This window comes from Trypanosoma melophagium (genome assembly GCF_022059095.1).
Source record: "Trypanosoma melophagium isolate St. Kilda chromosome Unknown ctg16segment0, whole genome shotgun sequence".
Lineage (NCBI taxonomy): Eukaryota > Euglenozoa > Kinetoplastea > Trypanosomatida > Trypanosomatidae > Trypanosoma > Trypanosoma melophagium.
In genome coordinates this window covers 342320-364079 of record NW_027125144.1, presented here as the reverse complement: position 1 = coordinate 364079, position 21760 = coordinate 342320, and the positions used below count along the sequence as shown (strand labels likewise).

Genomic DNA, 21760 nt, shown 5'->3' with positions numbered 1-21760 from the left:
TTAATCCCGCCTCTTACAGTAACTGCGGCTGCTGGAGCGAGAGCGGCTACTATAACTTCTGCTGCGTTCCCGACGACGACGGTAATAATCCCGCGAGCGGTGATAATCCCCGCGGCTCTCATCTGATCCAATACTGCTTCTGCTGCTGCTCCTCCCACTTCTGCTGCTACTGTAGTTGCGGTTATTGTTATTGCTGTTGCCCTTCTCATTACGAATACTGCTGTTGCTGCTGCTGGTGCTACGCCGGCGTCTGCGGTAGCGACGATCGGGTGAATTACTTCTGCTGCTGTAACTGCCGTAACTCCCGCGGCGGCGGTGTCTGCGGCGTGGACTGCTGCTGCGGCGACGGCGACGTCCGTCACTGCGACTACGCTTTTCCCGCCGCCCCTCAACGCGGGCGAGTTTGTTATCGCGACTGTACTGCACCGAGAGACGGCAGTCGCCAATGTATTGGTTATTGAGATCGTGGATCATCCGCGCGGCGTGGGACATGTCGGCCACGTCCACAAACGCACACTGACCGCGGCGACGAAAGCCGGTGATGGGCGCCACTTCCTCCAACTTGTAGCGCAGTTCCTTATCGGAGATGGAGCAACCCGCGGGGCCAAGACCCACAAAGAGAGACGTGCGACTACTACCAGAAGCAGTGGAATTGTGTTTGTGGCTATTCCTGTTATTGTGACCGTGTGCATTATTGTTATTGTGATTGCCCTCGCGGTGGTTGTGGTTCCCACCGGCGGGGGGCCGTTCCTTCTCTTTGCTGCGGCTGATCTGCACGGACATGCGGGCCTCGCCAATGTACTTTCCGTCCAGCTCCGCCACCAGCCGGTCGGCGGCCGCACTGTCCTGCACGTCCGCGAAGGCGCAGCGGCCGCGGATCCGCACGCCGAGGACCGGCGCCACCTCCTCCAGCCGCTGCCGCAGGGACTCCTCCGAAATGGTGGAGGCCGCCGGGCCAAGTCCAATAAACACCGATGATGTTCCCATCGTATTATTATTAGTGTTATTATTATTTGTATTGTTATTGTTATTGTTTGTTGGCGGCGGAGTGGTGGTGGTGGTGGCTGTCGGGACTTCTGTCGTCGTGTTGAATGTTGTTTGTGGCGGTGTTATGTCCTCCGGCTGTTTTTGTGGCGGCGGTGTTTGTGTTTCAGTGGTGGTGTTATTGAGATTGTGATTAACATCTCCGTTAGTGCTATTCGTATCGGACATTTTTTTTCTTTTTTCTTGTTGTTCTGTCGGCCGTTCTTTATTTGAGGTTGCTCGAATTTCTAATAAATTTGTACTTTTTTTTCTCTTTTTCTCTTTTTTTCTCTCACCTGCTTTTTTTTTTTACCTTTTCCTTCTTTTTTCTTTTCGTTTCTGTGAAGGTATAACTATAGAAGTATATAAGTGTATTTCTTTTTTTTTCTCCTTTACTCCCTGTTGTTCTTATTTCCCCTTCTCTCAATGGTTTGCCGTTGGGTGGGGTGACGATGTCTTTTTTTTCTCTCCTTTTCTGCTCGTAAGTGTTACTACTTTTATTTATTTTAGCTTCTTCCGCGTAGTCCTCTATTCCACTCTGTGGGGAAATAATAAAAGAAAATATATATAAATACAGAAATAGAAATAAATAGAAATATCAATAGATAGAGAATAATAATAATAATAATAATAATAATACAGGGACGTAAAGAAACGCAAAAGAAAAAAGAAATAAAAAAGAAGTGAAAAAGTAAAATGAAAGAATGAATGAATGGAAAATAGGGAAATAAGGAAAGAAAAAAAGAGAAAAAACAAAAACAAATAAATAATTAAATAGAGAAATATAGTTAATAATAATAATAATAATTCAAATTAAAACGAAACAAAAAAAGGGAAATAAAAAAAACTTACCACGTGAAACACACATGCATACACTTGCGGAAACTACAACTGTACTTCTACAGTACAACTCCCACAGAATATTAAATAGACTTAAAGGAAAACAAAAAGATATGGCGCAGAACACTCCAAAATACAGAAAAGTATGGGAAGAACAATAATAAAAACAGAATTTAATGTAGGGGGAATAATAATAACAATAACAATAATAAAAAGAATAAAAAATGAAAATAAAAAGGCAACCTCGATAGAGCAAACAACGTCTTTTTATTTTAATTTTATTTATTTGTGCTCAAGTAAACAAGTGAGATAATGTAAGAGATTGATTCATTAATTGATTGATTATGTAAAATAACATAAAATCCATTTTATTTTCCTTTAATTAAATTTCCATCAATTCTCTTCTCTTCTCAAAGTGAACTAAAAGTTCAAAGAAAAAACAGAAGAGTCCCACAGAACTTTTTCTTTTTTTTTTCTCCTGCATTGGACCTTCTTTCCTTTCCCAATAATAATAATAATAATAATAATAATAAAAGAACAGAAAGAAAAAAAAGTAAAACAAAATCACACGTGCATGAATATACATATGAATATAAATATTGCAATAGGATCAATTACAACCATTAAAGAAAAAAAAACACCAGAACTGACTTAGATGATAATATCACACAAAAACTCGTTCTTTCTCCCTTGCACATTACACCAATACACGATCTACGTTTATTTCTCCAATCTCTTCTTTTTATTTATCCATTCGCGAATAAAACAATAAAAAAACACACAAATATCAATATATATATATATATATATATATATGTGTGTGTGTGTGTAAACATACGTGTTTGGTGTTTGTACATATATAAATATGTATATATCTTTATATACATATGTGTATATTTGTATTTATGTATATAAATGTATGTATATATAAATAGATAGATAGATCAATTTATTTATTTCTTCTCTCTTTAGGTATTTGGCCACAGAATGGAGTAGTCTCAATCACACCCTTCGATATTTACAGAGAAGAAAAGAAAAGGAATTAGAAATCTTATGAAATGATTCATTCACCAATATTCCGCATATCCTGCGTTTACTTAAATTAATTAATAAGAAAGAAAAAAATTTTAATACAACAATAAAAAATAATGAAAAAAACAAAAAAAAACGAAAGGAAACCGATCAGATACTTACATTTCTCTCATATTTGTGTTTGATGTTTTCTATTCGGCCGTGAGGGGAAATATAAAATTAATTAATTAAATGAATGAATGAGGGGAATAGAGTATTTCTCTCTAATTAAATAGATAGACTGGTCTCTTCTCTCCCTTCACTCTGCCAGCGGAGGAGGATAAACACAATATATATATATATAACTTAAATGTAAGGAAAAAACAAACAAACAAAAAGTAATAATATTAATAATAATAATAATAATAATAATAATAATAATAATAATAAAGAAGAATCAAGGAATATGGAAAAATGGAAATAAAATTGAGAGAGAAAAACAAAAACAAAAGGAAAAACCCATAGTTGCTGGAATATTTTGAATTGATCCGCTCACGTTTGCATATGTCTATTTGCAGTAGAAGACATTGATATATATATATATATATATATATATATATATATATATATATATATATATATATATAATAACTGAACACGCATACAAAGATATAAATAAATCAACACAACTCCCCTCACAACAGAAAAAAGAGAGACTCAAAAGAAAAAAAAAGATGCTGCACAAAGAAAGAAATAAAGAAAAGCAAAAAAGAAGGGGGAATCAAAATAGAAAAAAAAAAGTATCAATAAAAATTAGGAACTCAATAAAACACCGCAAGCATAAAAATCAAAAGTGATGTCGTCTCTCAAATAATCGCATCTCAAGTTCACAGAAAACAATGAGATCTGTGTACATCCCCTTTTTTTTAATATCCATGTATGAATACAAGCCGATGAATATATATATATATGTATAACCATATAAATAATAAATATTATAAGAAAAAAGTAAAAACAAAATAGCATTTCAAATGACATACATACTTTTTTTTCGTTTTTTTTTTTTTTGACTTTTTAACTTTCTCAGATTCTCTTTCCTTCTTACTATCCTCCCTTGCAGAAGATATATATATATATATATATATATATATATATATATATATATATATATAGATACCTGGAGGAATATAAATATATATATATCCAATTACATTGATTTAACAATAATAATAATAATAATAATAATAATAATAAAGTGATTCAACAAATGACAAAAACAACACGACTCACAATTAATATTCCCCCACCCTTTTTTTTTCAAAAAATTACACATGTGCAACGCACAGTTAAAAAAACAAAAAAAAAACAGTTGGGAAATAAAAGCAAAAAGAAAAGAAAAGCAAAAAGAAAAGAGGAATTGGAAAGAAAAAAAAAAAGCACAAACAAGTAATAGTAATAAGCAATACATAATAGGAGAACAGGGAAAGAAAGAAAGAAAAAAAAAACAATAAAGTACATAATACTGTTCTCTTTTCTCTCGGTATTACCGTTCACTTACTTTTGCGTTTTCGTTAAATATTTACTTTTTTTTCTTCTCGTTTCATTTATTAATATATCTTCTCTCGAAAGAATTATTATAATAGTATTATTATCCCCACAAAAAGGAGAAAAAAAGAATGAAAGAAAAAAATCAACTTCTTTAATACTCGTATATTATTTTCCTCTTCTCTTTTGTAATAAAATTCATCTTCTTCCTGACAATATCATTTATTTTTATTTTTATTTTTATTTTTATTATTAATCAATAGTTTCTTCAATTCTTCTCATTCCTCAGCATTACGGTGTGAAATAGAGATCAGAAGAAAAAGAAAAACAAAAACAAAGAACTCAACCGCACAAATACAGAAAGATCATACAATGTATATATATATATATATATAGTTATATTTATATTTATATATATTTATATAGAATGAAGCATATAAATATAAATACAAACGTACACATATACGAAGAAAAAAAAGAAACTTTGTTTTTTTTTTCTTTTTCCTTTATTTCTACCCCACCTCTCCAGCTATCCTTTTCTTACAAGCAGATTTACTGCGTAGATGGATGTTAAAAAAAAAAAAAGCAAAAAGAGAAAAAAAGAAAAAAAAGGAGGGTTTATTTTATTTTCTTCTATTTCTATTTCTTTTATATCTGCCAGTCGTCCCACCACAAGATGAGAAAAGAAGAAAAGGCACCACTACTCATCGCCTCTCTCTTCAGTGCCCCATTCAAATCCCCAAACACCAATATATATATATATATATATATATATATTCAAAGTGTCTCTGCGTGTTTTTAACGGCGCATCTCCACAGAATACGCACTGTGCCACCAAAAGCAAAACAATTTTATTCCGCAATGCCAACAAACAAATAAACAGGCAACAGCAGCAGTAGGACTAGTCACCGAACAGCACCTGACAGAATAAGAAAAGCAGAAGGAAAAACAATGATATATATAAACTGCAAGGAAGGTGATAATAATAATAATAATACTAATAATAATAATAATAATAATAATAATAATAATAATAATAAAGCAAACACATAATAAAAGCATGGAACACATACTATATGGAGAGAAAACAATACAAAAAAAGATATGAAAAAAAAGGGAAAAAAAAACAAAAAAGGGGGACAAAAACATCAAAAAAGTATGACAAAAATACGAATGCTGAGGATGTAGAGATCAATTGCCAAGCACGATCGAAAATAAAAAAAAGAAAAAGAACAATAAAAAGAAAAACGAGATTGACAAACGAATTTAAACGAAAAAACAAGAGTGGGATATAAACGATCGGAAGAAGAATGATATATATATATATATATAGAGAGAGAGAGAGCTTGTTTTTTTTTTTTCCAACTCTGTCTTATCTCTACTTTTTCTTACACACACGCACACACGCAAAAAAAGAAAAGAAAAAACACACCTCACTTACTCACATCCATCTCTTTTAATTTTCTCGCCTTATTCATTTCAGAAGGATTAAAAACAAATTCACACCCGCTGGTCTACGCGGTGTTGTGCATGAAAGTACCACTATTCAAGAAATAATCCAACAACAGTAATGAAATAGTTGATAAATGATACAAGCAGCAGTAGTCACTCGTGGATTTAAAGTTAGCATTAACTTTTTGTAATATGTGAATGTATGTGTAAATTTTTGGTGGGTTTGATAGAAATAAAAACAACATATCACCTCTGATGAGAAAACTCGAAGAATTAAATCATACACACAAAATTATGTGCATCCCTTAAGAATTTGCTCCTTATCATAATTTTTTTCTCTTTTATACTTTTTCTCTCTTCCCCCTTCTTCTTCTTCCGGAGTCGCTTCGCTACTCATGTACTTCTGGTTGGTTGTTGTTGTTGTTGTTGTTTTTATCATTGTTTCATCTGAACTTATTGTTTTTTCTTTTCTATTCGTAAAGCAATCTCGTCTTCACCGCAGCAACACTTATTTCATTTTCTTTATTTCTTTTTGTTCCGCATTTATTTTCGCATTGTTGTCTTGTGTCTTCTCAAGCGTGGGAAATACCAACACAACAGAAGCACATAAGCAGAATATATACACAAATCCAAAAATACCACCGCAATAATACACCTTCTTCCACAACAGTCAACCCCACCATGACCAATACAACTATTAACACCAGCACAACAAAAACTCGAACCAACAAAGAAAAGAAAAGAAAAAAAAAGCCTAATTAAATCGGTATCCTCCCGGTATTCCAGAGGCTGCTGTCATAGAAGAGGCAAACATTTGTTGGAATTGTTGGCCAGAAAGATAGACAGGCCGTGCGGGTTGTGGGGGTTGAACAGTCTGTCGTACTTCCTGCGGTTGTGGCAGTGGCGGCATCACCGCTTGTTGGAATGGCTGTAACTGCGGCTGCTGATTCTGCAATGGGATTGAAGGAACCTGGCGTTGAAGGGATTGCTGCTGAGCAACTTGATATTGAAATGGTTGTTGCTGTTGTTGTTGTTGTTGTTGTTGTTGTTGTTGTTCAGCCAGAGTCATGGTCATTACGTATTGTTGCTGTCCATTTGAAGCCAGAATAGCATAACGCTGTGGTGAGACAGCAAGATTGGCATACTGCGATCCAAGAAGGTGTTGCCGCTGTGGCTGCAGATGTAAACTCTGCTGTTGTTGCTGTTGTTGTTGTTGCTGTTGCTGTTGTTGTTGTTGCTGTTGCTGTTGTTGTTGTTGCTGTTGTTGTTGTTGTTGTTGTTGTTGTTGCCACATGTACTGCACCATTGCCTGTTGTTGTTGTTGTTGTTTCACTTGATCTGCAGAAACTTGACCCACTTGAGCCGAAACCCCATTTACACCTTGCCCAATCTGCTGCGCAGGCATCATCATTAATTGATATCCCGTAGATCCATCAGCAGTTCGAAGAGGCACCAACACATGCACATAACCCGGTGGAACGACGCCTGTCACTTGTTGCGGTTGTTTTGGCGGCGGTGGCGGCGGTGGCGGCGGTGGCGGCGGTGGCGGCGGTAATGTCTGTTGTGGTGATTGTTGAGAAACAGGCAGTTGCGATGTATGTTGTTGTTGTTGTGGTTGTGATTGTTGTTGTTGTGGTGGTGGTGGTGGTGGTAATTGGTTTAAAGAACCTCCACCCACAACTCCATTTCTGTTTGGCATTACTTGTTGTTGCTGTGTTAATAGTGCTCCTGCTGCTATTCCCTGCTGCATCATCATCATTGGACGTGCCTGCATGTTTCCCAACCGAAAGCCCGTCGGTGCCATCACATGTGAGTTCGAAGAATATATTGTATGCGGCTGTAGAAGTTGTTGTTGTTGTTGTGATTGCTGTTGTGGTGGAGTTGGAGTAGTGGCAGTTCTGGTGGTGGTTTGCGGTGGTGATTTGCGAAGATGTTGTGTTGTTGTTCCTTGTGTGTGTTTAGGCGATAACACAATATTATTATTATTATTATTATTATTATTATTATTATTATTATTATTCGCCCACCCGTACGGTGGCGGACACGTCTCCTGCAGAACATACGGCGGTAGTGGTTTGGAGGAACACTCTGGTGTTGTTGTCGATGACATCAATCTTTGACTCTGACTCCTCTCACTTATTCCCGTTCGCGTTGATGTTGGCGTTGTGGTGCTTGCATTACTGTTTGTATGCATAGTTGTGGTATTCATACTTGCGGTTATTCCAAGTGGGGCGGCAACAGCCGTATGAACAACGTATGGCAATTGCGGCGAAGTGGTGTCGTCGGAAAGATAAGTGGGGGTTTGTGAGCCACTCGGTGTTAACTGCGGGTGTCCACGGGTATTACTAGTAGAGTAACTGTAGACATTCGCCGTTTCCGTCACTCGTAATGGGAATGCATGTCCATTTTGTGGGAAAGCAGCAGCAGCAGCAGAAGAAGAAGAATTCGTATTTGCATTCACATTCATATTATTAGCATTGGTGTTGTTTGTCATATCTTTTTCACCATACCGCTGACCCTTTTCTGTAAAGACATTCTTATTGCCATCTGTCGAAGTAGCAGTCGTCGCCGTAGTAGTGATTGTAGTAGTTGATGACGTAGATGTTAATAAATCGGATGTTGGGGGTTGTGGGGCGGTAATTCCATTGTTTGCAGCGCTGCCATAACTACTCTGACTCACAACAGAGGCAGCCGCTACGCCCACCATAACACCATCATCATCATCATCATCATCAAGTGCAATCATTTGCCGTTGAATGTCCTCATTGAGCATGAAGAGATCGACATCTTCGTCCTGTCCTTTTCGGAATAGTTTCTCGTAGTCAAAATCACACATTAGATAGGTTCAACTTAGCTATGTAGTTCACTGATATTGGTATTTCTTTCTTTCTTTTTGTCGTTCTGGTTCTTGTTGTTGTTCAATTCTTTCACTCTTCGTTTTGAATACTTTGCTTCTTGTGTTATTTTCTTCAGTTCCCTACACCTATTTATATTCGAACCGTTTCCCCTCTTCCTTTCTGGTTATTTTTTCTTTCGCCTTTACTTTTTCTTGAGTAGACTCTCTGCGCGTTCTTTTTTTCCCTTGATTTTGTTTTCCCGTTACTCCTTCCACCTTCTGTCGATCACCTTCTTCTCTTTCAGAATTCCCTTCTTTCTTTCTCGACGATCCTGTCACAGTTGGTTGTCTTTTTTACTCCTTCTGACTGACCGTTTTCTTTTTTCTCTTTTATTCCTTGACTTTTTCTTTCTTTTTTTTTTTTCCTTTCCTGCTCTTTTTCGATTCAACCTTGCTGCTTTTGTTTTGTTTTGTTCTTTTTTGTCCTGTTTTATTACTGTGTTTAGTTTTGGTTTTTGTTCTTTGCTGTTGTGTGTACGCAGGAATACGTCTGTAGCTTTGTTCTTTTTTCTTTTTCTTGTTTTTGTTACTGTTGCTGTTGATCTTTGTTGTTAATTCTCGCTGAATCCGTTCCTTTTACTTGCTGCTGTGTGGTCCTGAAGTCTATTGAGAGACGAAGACAGAGAAACTAGAGAAAAACAAAGGAAGAAAGAAATAATAAAAAAGAGAAATCCACTTGTATATAGTCAAACAATATGACGCTTAAATAAATAAATATAGCAGACGGAATTGTGTGTGCCTTAATTGGTGTACAATATCATAACCACTGACAATAATAGCAAGAAAAAAAAACGAGACTATTCTTCTTCTCTCCACCTACGGTGCGACTGCTTTCCATTTTTCGCTTTCTTTCGTTTTGTATTTCATATTTTTTTGTTTTTGTTTCCATTGTGATGGACGCACATTAAACATTTTAGCTCCTTTCAAACACACGCAAAAATCAGAAAAAAAAAACAGAAAAAAAACACGTTCCTCTAACGTTTGAAAGGGCTTGCACTTCACAAGCCAGAAAGAACCATAGCAGTCAGGGGTATGAGTGAGATGGAGAGTGTCGTTAAGAAGAAAAAAAGTAAATCTCCCCCAAAAGACACTTTTTCTGTACTTCAGAAAAGAAAAAGACGAATCATTCTCTCACTCACCCACTCACCCACTAACGTCCAACTCTTCATACCCAGTCATCAAAGAGAGAAACAACACACTCTCTCACTATTATAGGTCTACGGCTCTATAGGTGGTAAAGGTGGTGCGTCTGCGTACATGATCGCGTACATGCGTACGAGTGAGGCGTATCCCTCCATATCCCCCGCCCTTAAAAGATTACCGGCATCACAGTTGTATGGACTGTCCGCTTCTGGTGAGGCGAGTAGGGTGCGAATGGCATGGCAGACGCTAATAAGCGTCCACGCCGGGGACCATCGATTCTTGAGGATATCGAGACAGACGGCGCCGGTCTCAAAGTTGACGTTTGGGTGAAAGACGCGGGTGGTGAAGTGGGCGGTGGGCGGCAGCATCGGATAGTCCTGCGGGACGCGGAGGAGGAGGCGATAAGTCCCGCCCGCAAAGACGGTCCCCGGCGGCCCCCGCAGCGCCGCCTCCCACGCGAAGAGACTGTCGGCGCGGAGGGGGTGGAGGTCAATGTCGGGGTCCGGGCTCTGCTGGAGGGCCTTCAGCTCCTTCCCCAGTCGAGCGACCACAGAGGGCGGCATGGCTCCACTCCGCGAGTGTGTATGGTTGTAAGTAAAGCTATATATATATATATATATATGAGGAAGAGAAAGAAAGAGAAATAAGGGGAGCAAACTCACTGCCGGTAGAGAAATCATATACGGATGTGCACACAGTCAGAAAAAAAAAAAGCAAAAGGAAAAGAGAAGGAATAAATAAATAAATAAATAAATAAATAAAAAGTATTTTTTTCGCATGGTACTTCCCACAGCCTCTTTAATTTTTCTCTTCGCAAATAGGACTTAAAGTGTGATCAAGTGAAAAGGGAGGAGGAGGGGAAAAAATAAACACGTGAACGAAGAAATATTAAGAGTTACCAAGCTCTCACAGTGTGTACACATTCTCACTCATTGCAGTACATTAGTGTTACCCATTACAATTTTCTGCGAGCGACATATACCAAAAATAAAAATAAAATCCACTCTCTCTGAAACTTCTATTCTCCATATATATATATATATATATATATTTCTTTGGTTGTGATCGTGTGTGTGCGTCTAGGTGAACAGCGTCAGTAAAAGACGAGATGGATAAATGGATGGAAAAAAAAAAATGAATTAAATAAATAAAGTAAATGCACATAAATGCAAAAACAAAGAAAAAACAACAATACCCAAAAAAGACAAAATAAAAAAAAACAGATAGGTGTGAAATAAATAAACAAACAGGGCAAAAACAAGTCTATTTCCATCTCCGTCCCTATTATGTTCCTGATAGAAAAAAAAAAAGCACACGTACACAATCATGAAAAGAAGCAGAGAATCCTTTTTTTTTTTTTTTGCTCGTATTGCTCTTGCTTTTTATCTAATATTACCCCATTAATTTCATGCAGCAAATAAACATTCTTCACTGTCTTTACTGATGAATTCCTTTTTGCACTCTCATAGTATTCCCACATTTGTTCGTCTTTTTTCTTCTTTCAATTCACTTCTATTGTTTTCTATGTATGCAGCCGCTATCAGCACTATTCTTTTTTCCTCACTGCTAGCTTAATACTTCAACATCCTTTCTTTTTTTTTTTTTCAGTCTATTTTTTATTTTGCTTTTTTTTTCTTGTTGTTATTTTCTACATTTTTGTTTTTACTTCTATGCACTACACTATGTCTATTGCTCTCGTAAGTCGACACAAACCGCAAACGTGCCCAAGAAAAAATAAAATAAATTTGGATTATGCCTCTCTTTTTCCTATCACATTTGGAAGCTGTAATCATTCCTTTCTTTTTTCTTTTCCTTTTCACGGTTAAATATAATTAAAAAAAATAAACAATAAGGGTGAGAACTTTGTAGAAGAGTCAATATATACGTGTGCCAAAGTGTATTTATTGGTATAATACAATGACCCTTTTACATTTTCCCTTGTGAACCCTCTTTTTTAGAATCTACTGTAAGTAGGAAGAAGTTACATCTAGATATTGAGGTATTGTGAAAATATTTTCACTCTTTTCTACCTCTTTCTCCCTCTGTTTTTTTTATTCTTGTTTTTATTTTTATAGAAAAAGCTTTATTAGACCTTTATTTCTTTGTATTTTATACGCAAAAGCGCCAGTTTAACCTCTTAACCCCTCTCTGGGAAGTGTTGTGCTTCTTTTTTTTTTTTTTTTGTAGTCCTTCTTTCTGTTTTTTCTTCTATACTTTTCTGCCATATCTACTAAAATATCCTTGTTTCTAATATCATCGATATTCACGGAGCTCAGATGCCTCCTCCAGATTGGCTTCACTACTCTGCGCTGTCATCAATATCAGGTGGTGTCGATGGTGGAGATAAGGGATCTGTGTGGAGCCTTTTTTCTTTCCGTTGTCGTTTTATTTGAGTTTTCCCTTGCTCTCGTTGCCGTTGCTGATCCTCAACTCCTTCTCTTCCGAGTTTCTCTTGTCGTGGTCGTCGTTTGTGTTTTTCTGGTGTTAGTTGTGGTATTTGCACATTGTCTTTAATATCCTGCTTTGGCACCACGCCATTCGTCTCTCCTTGTGTTTTACTTGTTGATGGTATTGATCCACTGAAGATGGTATCACCAGAAGACATTTCCTCATTCTCGCCCGTGCGACCCGATGGAGTACACCACGCCATCTCTTCAGGAATAGCATTGATAACAACAGCCGTAGTAGCACCATTATCATGAATATTATTACTATTGTTATTATACTTTACCATTTGTACTGGAATATCAGGGGCATCGTAAATGTCATCCTCACCCTCTTCTTCTTGACGGTTATTATTTCCAACCTCAACTTCTGTAAAGGCAGAAGCGAATGGTAGGACAACGACATCTGGCGCTGGAGGTGCTGGTGATTTTTCCATACTTTGTTGCAAACGTACATAGCTGGTGAACTCTGAATCAACCAAGCCATGCCACTCTTCTTCTTCCCAATTTAAAATACGTTGCCGTCGTACCGCCTCATTCTCAAGCGTATAACGACGTTCATCATGAAAGCGTTGTGTTGTTGTGTAACTTAGTGTTCCAATACTTGATGCAGGTGATGGTGTCGCACGAGGATTGCGTGGCGAAGGTGATGAAGATATATGCCCATCCCTAAGCACCACACCTGCCACCGCTATGGGATTAGATCCAGTACCTGTAAGAGGAACTTCCACCGGTGGATGTGGTACATAGAGGGGATCAAAATCCTCCGTTGGTGGTGCTGATGCCACAAGTCCCACAGCCACGGGAGCCTCCCGATTGGTATTACTCTTATTATAATCGACACGAGCCCCATTCTCATCCACTCCCTCATCATCGCCGCTTAGTTCAAAGAGTAAATCCCGCTCCTTCGCGGCCACTCGCAACCTCTCAAGTCCCTCTGTAAAAATGAGTCGCATATGGTATCGGTCACGTGCCTCCTGCAGTGCAAGTTGATCACGTGCATCACTCTCTCCATCTTCCCAGAGTCGCATGTCTGTCGCTGGTGGTGAAGCGGACAAGGAGGTGCGGTCTGTTGATGGTGTAATGGTGATGGTACGCTGCGCAGCGCTTGTACCCCGCAGTTCAAGCATCACTGGTCCTTCCAAAAGGAATGGGTTAACAGCTGCTGGTCCAATAGCGTGCTTGTCTTTCTTATGCTTCCGCTTTCTTCTACAACGCAGCACCAACCATATAATGAGTGCAATGATAAGTAATGCGAGAAGGGCGGCGAGAATGCCAATTGCAATGCGGGCACCGGTGGCAATACTATGTTTCCCACCTACAACGACGTCACCGGCACATATCTCCTCATCCACCCGCACACGCCCCAACGTGGGACAGTACGATGTGTCCGTTGAGTCCACTCCACAAACGGAAAAGTCTGTTGCGATTGGAAAGGCGTTAAGGCGACGGGTATCCATCGTCAGTGTACAGTGACCATCAGCGGACTGCGAGGATCGCCCCACAATATTCCCGCGATCTGCCATATTACAGCAGTCGCCCTTAATAACGATGAGAGAGGCAGCGGAGGAGGACGAGGCGCCGGGGATGGCGCACGAGTCGAGCATCAGCGGATCACAGCGGGAAACCGTCGAGGGAAGCGACATGGACGGAGCGAGAAAGTTAAAGGCATTACTGGTGGGGAGAGACACAATAGTGTTGTTAATAGGAGCCGTCGCACACATGTATATAGAACCCACAGGCTCTTTGGCATGAATGGAAATACTTTTAGCGGTGGTAGATGATCCCTCATCGGAAACACGCCAAGAACCATAGGATTCGCCTCGATTTGTACAACTTCTGTCTCTGCTAAATCCAGGTAATAAAAAATCAGCTGTAAGACTGTCCAATAACACAGAAACACTTGGAACCCCAACAATAACAACCGTACCACGAATATTGAAGTATACAGGATCAAAGGTTTGAATAATGGTTAGTGGATTTAAAGATTTCGTTGATGCCGTATGTGCTTTCCCATTCATCTCTCTTACACTTAAAGCCATTGGAGAAGTGATTTGTTCCTCACATAATGTCCATTTACCAGAAGGAGGTAAACCATTACCAGAAGATGATTTTAAAGATAAAGTTCCACGACCATCTTCGTCAGTAGAAAAAGGAGGTACAAATTCCGAACCACTACAATCCTCATTTTTTCTTAAATGGAATACACTCGTTGGTGAAAGTGGGACATATACTTCCTTATCTGCCCCCAATACGAACTGTGAAGGGAAAATAATATCTGTAGAGAGTGAAATTTCTGTTTCAACAGTAAGGTTCCCAGCAGGAGTTCCTGCACAAAGTGAAAAAGTTGTTAAATCAGTATCAATAGAACTTGTTGGAATTGCCACATGACCAGAACTACGAACATGGGTTACATCTGTTCCACTCAGTACACTTCTGCACAAATCGCTTGATAAGTAAATACCACGAAAATTTGAAGCATAAAACGATGCTGTAGCATATCCTGAATCTGCTCCAGGGAGCAAAGAATATGTGGGTGATTGACCATCAACGGCGACGAGTTGCAAGTTTGCGTGGAAAGGTGCACCACGAACAAGAGCAGGATCTAATTGATTCGCTTGTGGTGGATTTACAGCAAGAACTCTTGCAACTGGTATGGTAGCAGTAGTAGTAGCATCAGTATGTCTTACAACACATATATATTTAATACCTGAGACTCCTGTTAAAAGTAACTGTGAACGTGGTGGTTCACGACCAAGATCTGGTGTATTTACTATCGTACTATCACAGTTTGCAGAATGACTTAGGAATGTATCTGTAGTTCCTGTTTTATAGTTTAGTTTTAGTACTGCTTTCATTGTAACTCCAACAGATGCACTTAATCGACTTGGAATAGATGTTGGTAAAGCCTTATGATTCATTATAGTTAATGTTGGTGTATCGGTCGTAAATTGATATCCAGGATCCCCCTTAGCATTAACACAAACAAAGAAACGTGCATTCTCATCAAACCTTGGCGCATAACCACTGTTAACGCTTTGTTGTACCAATTGCAGACAATCAGATGTACGTGAAAGAACAGGATTCATAAGCAACGTTGTATCAATACCATAATTATTCAAAATTTGTGAAGGTGGAACTGTAACAGGTGTAATAGCTGCTGGTTTATTTGGTGCACAGTTCTTTAAACGAATCAATCGCATCATACCACGAAGTTCATATGCACTCAAACCATTTTTACTTTCACAATAGTATACCGTTGTGAGATCTGCATTACCATTAGCACAACCATCTACAAACAATTCTGAAACATAACCATGGATAAGTACAGGTTCAGTATTCATAACATTCCCAGCACAGTTATTGGTAGCGGTAAGTTTTGCCACCACACCTGTTTCCCACATACCAGATCGTACTGAAACCTTTCGATCTGTAATTACTGTAGCAGGACTCATATATGGTAGAAAATTAAATACACCTACAGAGAATACATCATTTGGAGAAGCTGTTAAACATAATTGTGCCCCTTCCACATATGGCTCCATATCTGTTATAGTAATACTTCCAGTAAGTTGAGAAGCAGGAAAAACAAACTCTTGACGTTGTGGATGGAATGAATCACAATTCACATCAGCTGGCATAGTAGAAATTGTAACAGATTCATCCCGTGTTTTCACATCACCTCCACTTAATGTGACGGAAACTGGTTTGTACTGACGTACATCATTATCTGTAAAGGTTACCACAAATGGATCCACCACATTAATTAAACTCTCTGATGCTATAATAGTTCCATCTTTTGCATCTTCCTGACATAATACGTATTTCCCAACTGCAGCTCCTCTTAAAGGAACCAGTGAACTTGTATAATACCGGTGGGGAGCTTCTTTACAATGGGCCGCCGTGATTAGAGTATTGCAAGTTTTTAATGCAGGACAGGCCACCAGAAATAAGGTTGTATCCCCAGGTAATGGAAAAGCTCTGAGATTGTTAGTTGATTCACGAATAGCATAACGAGAAAGAGATTTAAACGATGCCACTTGAATTGGGACACCATATACAAAAAATTCACTCTCTTCATCTTGCCAACCAACACAAACAGTAAAACTACCCACTTGTTTCATTACAAATGAATTAACTTCTCCAGTAAAGGCATCCATATTACCTTCAGCGTATACAGGAGTTCCACTGGTTTGAACGTGTGTACATGAATTTGGTGTATCCGTAACAAAGAAACGTGTTGGTTGAAGTACGTTTAATGATGATCCTCCAAGTTGAAGTCGAACAGGGAGATTAAGTGCCCTATCTGAAGAACCTGCAGTAATAGTAAGTTGAGATACAGATGTAATAGCACCAACAGAAACAAAATTATTACCTGTAGTACTCAAACACAACGTCCATGTAGAAGAAGTAGATGGTGTAAATAATATATACGCTCGTCCTTCACCAGGGATACTCATATTCATCCTTGGCGTTGATGGCATTGCGCAAGATCCCCCTGCTGCAGATACCACAAACGCCTGAAGACCCGTAAGAGATGTTTTATCAGGTACAATAAAGTTCAATCGGTTAACTTGTGAAGTAATGATAGCTTTAGGAAGTACAGTTACCTGTGTCACGGGTAATATACCCATAGGTTTAAAACTCCATTCTCCCTGATTATTATTTCCACGGTATCCTGCACATACAGTTAATTTTGCCTCCTTATTGTATGAAATTGGTATCGTTGCTTCTCCTCCATTATTCGCTGTTCCTTTAAACAAAGGTTTAGCATTGCAATCATTAGTGTCCAAAATGCGAACAGGTGCAGAAGGTGGAAGTAGAGAAACTTTCACATTTTTCAAGACATTCATAACAATGGAATATGGAGAGAGATTTACTGGACCATATACCAAAACATTAGCAATTTGTGTATAGGAGGATTCAACAGATGATGATGATGATGATGATGATGATCCAGCTAATTTTACGCATAGTGCATATAGACCAGCAGATTCAAAGACAACATTATTTAAACTTGCTTCATTCATGAAAAATGGTTTACCTATCACATTATTACATGATCCCTGACCAAATATACCAGTCGTACCAGCATCAAGCGACACTGTTGAATCAAGTTTTATGGTCCCTGGAACCCCAACAAAGAGTGGTCCATAACTGATATTGTACCCTTGTGTTGTAACTGAACTGCTGGCATATGTATAACCACGATCAGCATCCTCATTATCTTCCGCATTTGAGCTCTCCAAAAGAGGCGTTGAAACACATAATGTCATCGTCGGGAGAACATCTTGTGGAACAAGGAAAGTAGCCACAGTTCCTGTTGTAGTAGTTTTACCGCTAGCCACAAGTTTTGAACACGACGATGCTGTTAATGATAAACCCACTGTAATAATTCCCGGACTGCTTACGGCACGACCACTTAATGTAACTGTGAGAGGAAGACCTCCGATAGCGGGAGAACGTGAGAGTGAAACACTCGGGGCATCTATCACAGTAACGTTTGCTGCCAATGCGGTGGGTTGTGTTTTCGCCGTCCCTCGCACACATGCGTAATAAAGACCGGCTGAAGGTACAGTCCATGTCCTTGATGTACTCCATGCGATAATGGGATTTCCTTGGCAATTCGGAGAAGAAAATAATGCAGCACTCATAGTGTCAGAAGAAGCAGAAGTAGAAGGTGTGGCAGCATCCAATGTAAGTGTTACAGTTGTAGATAAACTGTTATACATGGTATGTGGTTGTAATCCATACGCTCTCACAACCACAGGGTTGCTTGATGGAACAAACAATCGTTTTCGCATATAGTAAGCAAGTCCTGTGCAGAGATAATAACTCCCTCTTGGTACATGTATAGGTAATCTCACTCGTTGTAGCATGTTTCCACTCACAGGTTCCTGTTTCAATGGAATACAATTAGAAGATGGAGAAAAACTTGCAAAAGGAATTTGATTAAATGGTGATAAATCAAACTCTTCCGTTGTATGGCGAAAAACTTCTGTTTTATCCACTGAAAATGCATCGACTCCAAGCAGTGTTGCCGCAGGTACATAAGATGTAAATAACTTCCCACCCGAACCAGTATTACTGAATGGAACTTTAGCACAAAGTCGTATCACGCTAGCTGAAGTAAATGTCAAACTTAATCGCCGATCATACCCCACTTCCACAGGAGACATACCACTCACTGGGTTTCTGCATGCATCATCAGAAAAGAAACCAATAACAGTTCCTAAAGGTGTGGCATTATTCAGTGTAACAGCAAAAGGTGCTCTTGTTATGACGAAACGAGGCATAACATCAATAACACTTAATTGTACGGTTTGAATAGGCACTGAATGAGAAAAGGCACTTGAGCAAAGATACAATAATGGAACTTCAGAGTCATACTGTGCACTGATATTTACACTAGTTCCACTTACGGTAAACTCACATGTGCGAGATGCAGTCAATGTACATATAGCTCCTGCCACTTGCGATATATCACACGTTGAACTAAGTGATATATATAAGTTTTCTCTTTCTTTCAGGAAAGATGCGGTAACACGAAAAGGAACATTTAGTAAAGGTTCAGACGGCTCCACAGCAGCTTTCCCTGTATCTGCAGCTGCTCCGTTTAAACACAAATTTGAGCATAATGTTGCAGCACAGAGCGCTACTAACAAAATAATCAAACTTTTCATGTGGAACAATGTACAAAAATGGTTTGGTAATGGCAACCGTTTATCACGATTAGGCAGAAAAATTTTTCCTTGTTGCAAGAGAGGAAAAGAAATTAATAGAGAAGATTTACTATTGTTCTTTTCTTTCTTTCCTTTTTCGTTTCCGTCTGTGCGACTATGAGGAAGTGAGAGTGTCTCTGTACGACTCTATGTTTGTACACGTGTATTTCTATAAAAATACGCGTTAATACAAATAATAATAATAATAATAATAATTTTCTTTTTATTTTATTGTGTGTATCTTTTTTTCTATCTATATGTATTGCGCTATATATTTCTACTTCTACTTTGTCTCTTCACACCACCCAGTTCTCTTAACCTCTAATGGTTTTCAGTCACTCCAGCAAATAAATAATAAAAAATATATATTTCTCTAATATGTAGCAGCAACAAAAAAACCCGTTTTTTTTTTTCGAACAGGGGGTAAATATTGAAAGAAGTATACAGACGCAATGAAGAGTTAATATAAAAAAAAGAGAAAGAATAAAAACAAGAGAACTCCTTTTATCTACTTAGGATATCCCTTCCCTCTAATAATGATTGACTTAAATATATTCTTCTTTGGTGCTATTTGTATTTTTTCCCTTTATTTTGATTTTTATGTAGCCTCTTACAGCTACAATATGACTTATTGTGGAGAAAAAGAGAAGAGTAAAATATGAGAGAAAAGAATTTCTTTTTTTTTTTCAAGATATACAAAAATACAACACAAGGGATATTGCACCAATTAAAGGAAGAAACAAAGTTATTGGTAAATCAAGTCCCCATTCATACAGATAAGAAGGGATCCCAAAAAAAAGTCAATTCTCTTCTCACTCACCCTCAGAGAAACAAATTAAAAAATAAAAAATAACAAGAAAATAAATAAATTTAGTTTAAAAGGAATAAATACAAATTTAGATGAGAACAATTTTTCCTTTATTTCAAATATTGAGATACAAATCTATCTGTCCCAGAAACAGGCTCCTCTACCACATCAATTTGCTTTATATACCCCTAATAGCAAATATACCCAACTCACACAGTACTCTCATCATTACCATTTTTTTTCTTTTCTCTGATTTTAAATATATTTATGCACTTCGTTTTTTTTTCTCCTTATCTACCATTTTTTTCCCTCCATCGTCCCACCGTTAAGACTCTAACATACAATTTTTTTCTCCTAACTTTCTTCTGATACTTTTAGTGGGAACAGCGATAAAGATGTTGTTCGGGACAACAAAGTAGGAAAAAAACCGAAGAAAAAAAAGCCTCGTATCCCATGAAGCATTGAAGAGTGGAACAAAAATAATTTCTAAAAAAGAAGAAAAAGGGGAGCAAAACAATGTTTAAAAAAGAGAATAAAGGGAAAAATGGGGAAAATGGAGAAAATAGGAATATATATGAAAAACTATGCTATTCATATATATATATATATATATATATGAATAGGTAAAGTACTAAATCAACAGAAAAAATAGCACTTAGAGACTATGAGGATAACGACAATTCGTTCATTGTGATCCTGAAGGAAGAAACCAAAAAGAAAGGAAGAAAGGAGAGAGAAAAAGGAAGAGAAAAAGGAAGAGAAAAAGAAACGCGTATTTTTCTTTACCTTTTCACTTAATTGAACTTTTTTACCCATTCCTATATAAATGAAACCCTGTCATCAATCATTATTTACAGATATATATATATATATATATATATATATATATATATATAATAAATGGTCTTTTTCTCTTCCATTTCATTTTCTCTTATTCATAACTTAAAAAATATGGCAACACAGTATTGCGATGACATCATTCATTATTTTTTCTTTTTTGTGTGTGACCGTTGTCACAAAAAAAGAAATTTTTTTTCCACACTATAACTTGCTGGTCTACACTGTTTTTCTGCTTTGCACTGCCTTATTTTTTGCTTTTTTCTCTAAATTTGCACATAAAAGTTATAATGATTGCATCCTTCCCCTTTTTTTTTTGTCATTTTATTCTTTATGGTTCTTCAACACAGCGAAACACAGGTCCATTTTCCCTTTCCACCATATTTCCCCTTTTATTCTATTCCTCTACTTTTTCACCTTTTCCTTCTCGCTTCTACAATACAAAGGAAAGGACGACCGCGATAATCTGCAGACACCAGGCAGTCACCATCAGGCCAAACCCCGCGGCGAGGTGCCATCCATTTTCTTTATATGAATGCAGGCGAATGGAGAGCATTTTGCACATGTGCTGGTGGAAGACAGACGCCGGGGTGGCCCAGGCAATGAGAATAGTGAACACCGCCAAAATAGCGCAAATCTTACCAATCAATCCGGCTGGGGAGAGCTTTCCCGTCAAAAAGAACGTCAAAATCGCGACGAGAGTAACAAAGATGGAGATAATGGCAAACGCGGCACCAGCGTTCATGGTGCTCTTTTCACGGTTACAACGGAAATCTCGCGACGAGTACGAAGCGGAACCGCAGTTGCGGGCTCCCCAAAGCGTAATGCAGCTATCAGACCCAAGAGGGTTATGGAGTCTGAACGTTTCCAGAGGCGTGCCAATCAGCACAAATAGGAAGACGACACACTCAATCACCAGCGGGATGAGTCCAACACCAAAGTTCATTTCTTTTTAATAGATTGCTTGGTTGGTTCTTGTTTGTATTTTAGCTGTTTTGGATAGCGAAAAGGGTAATAAATCTTCCAAAAACAATGAAGA

At 38.1% G+C, this 21760-nt stretch overlaps 5 protein-coding genes across 6 annotated transcripts; all 5 read right to left on the bottom strand.

The window, feature by feature from the left end:
* On the bottom strand, nucleotides 1-1212 carry LSM04_003613 (uncharacterized protein; the record flags this gene model as incomplete). Its single annotated transcript, XM_067337569.1, has 1 exon — nucleotides 1-1212. The coding sequence occupies one exon, from the start codon at nucleotides 1210-1212 to the stop codon at nucleotides 1-3; it is 1212 nt and encodes a 403-aa protein (XP_067193519.1).
* A 5413-nt stretch (nucleotides 1213-6625) lies between these two features.
* On the bottom strand, nucleotides 6626-8707 carry LSM04_002898 (uncharacterized protein; the record flags this gene model as incomplete). 2 transcript variants are annotated; one of them, XM_067337567.1, is made up of 1 exon in its annotated part: nucleotides 6626-8707. In XM_067337567.1, one exon carries the CDS (start codon nucleotides 8705-8707, stop codon nucleotides 6626-6628), a length of 2082 nt encoding a protein of 693 aa, XP_067193504.1. The 2 variants fall into 2 exon arrangements, with proteins under 2 accessions (XP_067193504.1, XP_067193505.1); XM_067337568.1 differs by having other exon boundaries at nucleotides 6626-7981.
* A 1277-nt stretch (nucleotides 8708-9984) lies between these two features.
* LSM04_000647 (Ubiquitin-conjugating enzyme E2) lies at nucleotides 9985-10473 on the bottom strand (the record flags this gene model as incomplete). The annotated part of the gene is made up of 1 exon (XM_067337566.1): nucleotides 9985-10473. The coding sequence occupies one exon, from the start codon at nucleotides 10471-10473 to the stop codon at nucleotides 9985-9987; it is 489 nt and encodes a 162-aa protein (XP_067193458.1).
* A 1690-nt stretch (nucleotides 10474-12163) lies between these two features.
* Nucleotides 12164-19037, bottom strand: LSM04_004866 (uncharacterized protein; the record flags this gene model as incomplete). Its single annotated transcript, XM_067337565.1, has 2 exons — nucleotides 12164-12214; nucleotides 12342-19037. The coding sequence occupies 2 exons, from the start codon at nucleotides 19035-19037 to the stop codon at nucleotides 12164-12166; spliced, it is 6747 nt and encodes a 2248-aa protein (XP_067193537.1).
* A 2117-nt stretch (nucleotides 19038-21154) lies between these two features.
* LSM04_008480 (Amastin surface glycoprotein) lies at nucleotides 21155-21667 on the bottom strand (the record flags this gene model as incomplete). Its single annotated transcript, XM_067337563.1, has 1 exon — nucleotides 21155-21667. One exon carries the CDS (start codon nucleotides 21665-21667, stop codon nucleotides 21155-21157), a length of 513 nt encoding a protein of 170 aa, XP_067193608.1.
* Between the last annotated feature and the right edge of the window lie 93 nt (nucleotides 21668-21760).